Source organism: Myotis davidii, unplaced genomic scaffold (assembly GCF_000327345.1).
Source record: "Myotis davidii unplaced genomic scaffold, ASM32734v1 scaffold935, whole genome shotgun sequence".
Lineage (NCBI taxonomy): Eukaryota > Metazoa > Chordata > Mammalia > Chiroptera > Vespertilionidae > Myotis > Myotis davidii.
The window spans coordinates 1,339,587-1,347,225 of NW_006286974.1; the positions used below are offsets into that span (position 1 = coordinate 1,339,587).

Consider the following 7,639-nt stretch of genomic DNA (forward strand, 5'->3'; position numbering starts at 1 on the left):
CGTTGTAACAATAATAGATACAGAGGCAGAGCTGCCTCAAACAGATTGTCAAACTGCAGCTGCAAGGCCGGGGAGGGTTGGGGGGCTGGAAGTTGGGGGGTAAGAGGTCAACCAAAGGACTTATATGCATGCATATAAGCATAACCAATGGACATAAGACACTGGGGGATAGGGGAAGCTAGGGGACTGTCCAGGGCAGGGGGGGAAATGGACACATATGTAATACCCTGTGTAATACTTTAAGCAATAAAAAAAAAGAATAAGGAGTGTGTTGTAAAAGTTATATTCTTTGGTTTTAAAAATGAGAAAAATTGTGTGGATCCAAAACTTTACCAATTTTATCCATTTTTAAATAAATTACAGATATTCAAACCACTAAAAATAAAATTTATTTATAAAACAAAAGAAATAAAGGGTATATGATCAAGACAGGGATAAAGGGAAAGGATTATAAATCTTCGTGGTCGGAAAAAAGGGAGAGGCAAGTTAGGGAGGAGATGGTGGGTGCATTAAATGCAGCATTTCATGACGTTAGACCAAGCAGAGCTGGCCACTGGAGGCTTGTCTTTGACCTCGACATCCTTCTTTATGCTCCAAAAGGCACTCTTTCGTTGTTCCGTCGCTAAATGGTCATCCCGGATAACCAAGGGAGGAAGGATAAAAACACAGAAAACAGCAAGTAAATGAACTGAATAATGGACAAATGACGCTACATTCGCCATATGTACTTGGGAAGTCAGAATCCAGTCCAGCCCGGGAGAGACGGCAACATTCCCCCCAGCACAACCAGCATCAGGGCCCGGTGAACCCTTTCTGCTCGGACTCCAGTCAAGTGTTGGAGTGGCAGCTGTAACCAGGGCTCCACGTAGCACGAGAGGAGCATTCTGTACTGCTCAAGGAGTCCATGTCTTAGACTGCTTTTCCATTTCCATGGGTTACATTATTAAGCAGGGTGTTTATTGATGTAGGGGGCAGCTTTCCTTACTCATCCGCTTTTTGTCCAATGTGCTTTTTATTGATTTTAGAGAGGAAGGGAGAGGGGGAGATAGAAACATCAATGATGAATCATTCATTGGCTGCCTCCTGCATGCCCCCTACTGGGGATTGAGCCTGCAACCTGGGCATGTGCCCTTGACCAGAATCGAACCTAAGACCCTTCAGTCCGCAGGCCAACACTCTGTCCACTGAGCCAAACAGGCTTGGGCAGCATTTTTATTTTTATTATTTTGTTAATCCTCATCTGAGGATATTGTTCCACTGATTTTTAGAGAGTAGAAGGGAGAGGGAGAGACATAGAGAGAGCAGCATTGATGTGATAGAGACACACTGATTGGCTGCCTCCCCCACAGGGCCAGGAATCAAGCCTGCAACTAAGGCACACGCCCTTGACTGGAATCGAACCCGGGACCCTTGAGTCCGCAGGCTGATGCTCTACCCGCTGAGCCAAACTGGCTAGAGCCCACCAGCTCTCTTCAAAATGCAGTAGCCGTGTCCTCTTCATCACACCCTGGCAGCCAAACCCAGGGGAAGCTGCTAGGAATAAGTGTCCCCCACCTCCATCCTCAGAACACAACGGCCAGCCCCCTCTCAGGCTGCCCGAAGCCTTGCATCCTCGTTAAGGGAATTAAAATGTGTATGGGCCAGAGAGAACCCATAGGCTGCCAGTCTGTGACTTCAGAGGTAGATCACAGACTTCCTGAGATAGAAGAACAAATGCACACCTGATACTTTGAACTTAGTTAAGATCAGGGCAGCTCATGCCAGGAACTTAATGCAGAGAATAGCCACTAGAGACTGTGCCTGCCTAGCAGGGTCCTGAAAATGGGATGCTTGATGGGACAAGCCAGCCCAGTCCCCTAGTTTGGGGAGCAGGGATAAGCAGATGGAGAGGGGGTTCACTGGTAGAATCTGTTGCAGCACTCCGTTAAGAATCCTGGGAGTCTAGTGTAGAGAAGTGGCTGCACTGACCAGAATTTGTACTTGACAAAGAGTTCAATAAAGTCAAGAGGAGATTTAAGATATTCCTGAAAAGGCCAACTGGATCTTAAGATTTCCAACAGAGAAATAAAGAATGCCACAAGGCCTACTCCTATTAGCAAAACTCACGAAAATTCTAGTGTGTGCCTCACTTTTTACAGTAATGGAGCTGAAGACTGCCCATAAAATTAGGTATATATTTCGGGAGAAACAGTCTGAGATAAATGGGAAAACTGAAACAAACTATAGAGAAAGTTGTATTAAGACCTAGTCTGTAAATAAATAAATGAATAAACGAACTAGTCTGTCAATCACAGTAAGAGGGAAGGGCAGCACTGCTGAAGATGGACCAAATTCAAACAGTTTTTTCACAACAAGAAGCATCAATCTGTGTTATTTAAATTAAATGTCAAAGGACTGATTAGCATTTTCCTAATCATTTTAGCTTGAATCCTTTTTCTCCACAACTATGAAAAAGCTACTCTTAAAAGGAAAATGACAGCTTGACAGAGGAGAAATGTGGTGGATACCAAGGGATGCAAATTAAAGATACCAACAATGAACCAAGAGATATCACTTGCTCCCTGATGTGGAATCTGGAGGACACATCACTTATGGAGCATCCCTGCATCTAATCATGAAGAAGCAGACAAGCCCAAACTGAAAGACATTCTACAAAACTTGCCTGTTCTCTTTAAAAATGGCAAGGTCATGAAAGACAAAGAATGGCTGAGGACTAAAGAGACATGACAACTAAACCTAACACACTGATCTGGGATTTGGGGACAGGGAAGACCAATCTGAAGAACATTACAATTGCTAAAATGTAAACATGAATCCCTCAATAGATTAGATTGTCTCAAAGCTACATTTCCTGAGTGTGACAATTAAACACACAAAAAAGTGATTTTTTTTAAAGCAAATGTTCTTAGGAGATATATGCTGAAGTATTTAGGGGCATGATATCTGTAACTTATTCTCAAATAGTAAGCAAAAAATTTGTATATAGAAAGTATAGTTAAGCAAATATGGTAACATGTTATTAATCTGAGAATCTAGGTAAAGGATACATAAGAGTTTACTATACTATGCCTGTAATTTTTTCTGTAGGTCTGACTTTTTTCCATAAAAAATATTAAAAAAAGTTACTCTTACCACAGATTTGGTGTCCGTGCTATGGGATAACTTGCAGTGTTCCACAAGTCCTTCTTGATCGAAGTTCTTCTCGGGACAGTAAGGGCAAGGAAAGGTATAACGGTTTGGGACATTCCTGGAAGATGAAAGGCAGGGAAAAAGAAAAACACCTCTCTGAGGACATTTCCATGCAACTTCAGCCACTTTACCTTGAAAAAGGAGCAAAATTCACTGAACGTTTTATGACAGGGATTGTGATAATTACTTCAGAGTCAGGTCAAATGTTCTGAAAATAACATCAGCACAGCTAATATTTGAAGTGAACATCAGAGAGTGCTTCTCCACACCACCCCCCATACAAAAACTTGCATCAGCTTTAGCCAGCATAACTATTATACTTTCACTTTCTAGAACTCATACAATGCAACCCCGAACATGCAAAGTCTCCAGTGTGACAAACACACAAAAAAGATGACCTCGACCTAAGGGAGTGATGTGAGTCATTTACCTTGGCTGAAGGGACACATCCTTGGTGGTGGCCTTCACACCTTCCATGATGTAATTCTGGTATTTGGAACAGGTAGCCACGTGGGCCCGGATCTTAGATAGGAAGAACTGGGACAGGAAGAATCAGAGTTGCCACAAGTTAGTCAGAACCCTGTACCAGGCCCAACATTATCCCAAACAAGGGCAAGATGAAAACTACACCTATTCCACCCTGGCAAACATCTCACCAGTCTCCTGGCTGTGCTGATGGGGCTGAACCCCTGTTTGTTGCAGAGTTCCTGTTAAGACCAAGATTAGTGTTTTATTTGACCAAATCAGGACATTTGCTTCCACTCTTCACTAACTCTCCTAGAGGTCTGCTTTATTCACCACATGCTCTCTGCTTATAGACACACTCCAAACCAAGTGAAGTTTTTAAAGTTTTCTATATTCTAATTTAAATTCATCTCCTTACAGCAAGCCAAGAACTACATTCTATTTTGTGCAGCAAAGAAAACTGACCATGTAAGTAAAAGGGATAAAGGCTAGTAATTCTAGCTGAAGTACAAATCAACAGATTACGGTAAATGATCTTTACAAAAAACCCTAAATCTGAATTATATTTCTTCTATAAAACCTAGTGGTTTTATAGAAAAGAAAACCTAAAGAGTGCTTCATGACAGGTGTTCTGAAAAGAAAAAAAAGATGTGTAAGGAATGATGAAAGAGGGGAGATACGGGGTCAAAAAAAATATTTTTAGAGGTATACCACAATATTATCACTAATCTTTAAAATGGGGGAAATAAAAAGCATACAGAAAAATCCCCCCAAGCCCCATTATGCTTGCATGATTTTCATTTCTGGATTTTTTAAATTAAAGGAAACTACAAGAAAAAAAAGCTTCAATATTTGAGTTCTGATTTACCATGATGCTTCTGTCTTATCACCCGCTAAAGTACTTGACTTCAAGCTAGCAACCACAGCTCCCAATGAAAAGGAATGGGAAGTAGCCTCATTCAGAACTGTACCCACTGTGTACCCCTCGTGCTAAAGGCATATGCATTCTATGGCTATTTAACTAAGGTGTTAGAGTAATGACATTAACGTGAAAGAATGTCCAACAGTCCTTTGGTGAAAAATTGTTTTAAATGTGAAAAAAAGTTGTCGAAATATATATTACAGTATGATCCTATTTTGTAAAAATCCTACATCTGTGTTTTTCGAAGGGTAGAAAATATTTTTCAGTCTTCTAAACTGAACCACTTTAAAGAGGTAATTTATGGAGTGGGAACAAGCCTACATTATTTTATACTAGTGGCCTGGTGCACGGATTCATTCACGTTGAAAGGAAATTAACTAGAATATTTTAATATCGCTATTCACCCTTTCTCTATAATAGAAGTGTCAACCAAATTCACGATCAACAATGACAGAAAACACATGCATGCGATTGGCACCAGTTTGAGCTTTATACGTATTGCGCATGCTCGAGTCAACTTAGCCTTTTATAGATATAGAATAGAATAAATTAAACAAGTAATTAGACCTGCTTTCTGATTTAGCTAACCTATTTCCAACCCAGTGAAACACCCCAACTTCTCTTTCAGGTTACTGTCAACAACACAGCATTAAATATCAACACAAAGCAGGTTATTATTATAGATTACGCAGGGAGAAGAAAGGGTAAAATATTTAACTGCAGCAGTGTTTGACTATATTCTGCGCAATGAGAAAACCTGAAGTCATTTTCAAGGTACACTATTTCTTACTTCTTTTCAGTCGGGTCAAGTTTCTAAGCTTTCTAAATCTCCGTTTTCCAGCTAATGAAAAGAAAATAGGATTCCACCTATTCTCCTATCTACCTACTCCAGGACTTCTGTACGGATCAAATGAGATGAGGCACAGGAAAACGCTTCACAGACATTTGGTTAAAGTGTGAAACGTTTGCACCTGGCTATAAAGCAAGCCGTGTTCCTGGGTTGAAGAAACTGCAAGGAGGCTAGTCATTGCTATGTGACGTCATTACCCAGCACCTCCACAGTGACCATTTCTGGGCTGGGCTGGGCTACTGGTCGCATTTTGCGCCATGGGGTCTTGGTAGCAGTGTCAGCAGCAATTTGGTGAGCAGTCGCTCTGGGGTGGTGGTGGGGCCTGTATCCCACTTGGGGTAAGCCAAGTGTTGCTTTATGGGCGCCAGGTCCGCAGTGCCGCTTCTCTGTAAATGGCCAGTGTGCGTCATGGCAGCTCCTGCGTTGAGCATCTGCCCCCTGGTGGTCAGTGCACATCATAGCAACTGGATGGATAGTCGGACACTTAGCATATTAGCCCTTTATATAGAGAGATTTTTGTACTGTCTGGAATTAACAAAATTATAATGATTTAAAAACCAATAAGCCTGTGTATGTCTCTTGGAAAACAAGACAGTAGTATTTCTCGTTACAAGAGATGTTAAAATAAATATATCTGACTCTAATACGGTTACACAAAAAGAACATGGGTGCATTTAGATGTTAGATCTTGCTATTATAATCAAACATTTCATATTAACCTTTTCCCTGCCAGGTACTAAAAACTGATTTTTATATCTGTAATTATATACATTTTTAATTGATTTTTAGAGAGAGAAAGGGACAGAGAGAAAGCGAAACATCGATGTGAGAGATAAACATCCCCTGGCTGCCACCCACATGTGCCCTAACTGAGGATCAAACCCACAACCTGGGTATGTGCCCTTACTGGGAAAAGAACCCACCACCTTTTGGTATACGGGACGACTCTCCAACTGAGCCACACTGACCAGTGCTGATATAGATTTTTAAATTTCCTCTCAAATTAAAGCAGAAAACTTTTTTGAGTCACTGACTTTATTTTATATTAAAAGACATTAAGAAATATCCTTCTGTCATATTTTAATTAATACTGGGCATAATGCTTTGGAAAAATGAGTCATTTATAGGGAAAATCTGGAATAATTGATTTCTATGATTTTCAGAGCTAAAATATGTAATTACTAAGCCCATTCTTAAAACAAAAAAACCCAAAAACCCACTAAGGTTACCAAAATGAAACAGCACAGCAGGTGCCACAGATAACCAGCAAGCACATGTGCTATTAGTCATCCATCATGCTCTACCTTCAGAAACTACATGGCAACAGCTCTACGTTTTACCCCATCTCATCACAGAAAGACCAACTCTTCCGTTTTCCTTCCACATACATTTTTACGGCAGCCATGGCAAGAAGTCTCTGTGCTCTCAATCTGCCGCTCGAGCTCCACGGCTCGTTCGCCAGGCGCCAGAGGGCTGCGACATACCCCACAGACAGGCTTCTTCGGCTTCAGACATTCCTGCAGGCATGCAGAGCAAAAGCTAGAACAAGACATACAGAGAACCTGAGTCATGCATTGTGAAGACAAGACAACAAAATGGATAAACTTTTAAAAGACATCAATGAATAATGAAAAACAACTGATTCAAATACCAAGCCCCCCTGCCATGGGCAGTGTGCTCAGTCGTTAGAGCGTTGGCCTGCGCACCAAGGGGTCTTGGGTTCGAATCCTGCTCAAGAGCATGTACCTGGGTTGCAGGTTCGCCCCTGCCCTCTCTGGGGCTCAGGCAAGAGGCAACCAGTTGTGTCTCTCTCACATCGATGTTCCTGTCTCCCCCACCCTTCGCTCTCTCTGAAAAGCAATGGAAAAAATACCCTCAGGTGAGGATTAACAAAAATCAAACAAAAAACCCTGCGTTTCCCTATGCCAGAAAAATGAGAGTGGGGGGATGGGTCCTGCAAAGAACACACAGGTCCAGCAACAGAAACAAATGCAAACTACTGTGATACAGGGCAAAAGGTGTCACAGCACACTGAGGGGTTTCCTGAATCTCGGTTTTCCTCTGTGAAATGGAGACAGTAGTACTCAGCTCTAGGAATGTTGGGAGACCTTAGTACAGTATCTAGCACATTTGAAATGCACCACAAACAGGAGCTGCTCTCATTAGAGGTGAATGCAAAGCACTATGGGAACACAAATACAAGAGCAACTAGT

The 7,639-nt window shown here is 41.6% G+C and overlaps 1 protein-coding gene across 1 annotated transcript in view; it reads right to left on the minus strand.

Moving 5' to 3' along the window:
- RNF114 (ring finger protein 114) overlaps nt 1-7,012 on the minus strand; it is a 12,702-nt gene extending 5,690 nt beyond the window's left edge. Inside the window, exons 1-3 of the mRNA XM_015560718.1 lie at nt 6,815-7,012; nt 3,620-3,726; nt 3,133-3,247 (exon numbers count right to left, since the gene is read on the minus strand). Coding sequence (XP_015416204.1) covers nt 3,133-3,247; nt 3,620-3,726; nt 6,815-6,997 — 405 coding nt within the window. The 5' untranslated portion in view covers nt 6,998-7,012. The remainder of the gene's footprint in view (nt 1-3,132; nt 3,248-3,619; nt 3,727-6,814) is intronic.
- Nucleotides 7,013-7,639: the final 627 nt, after the last annotated feature.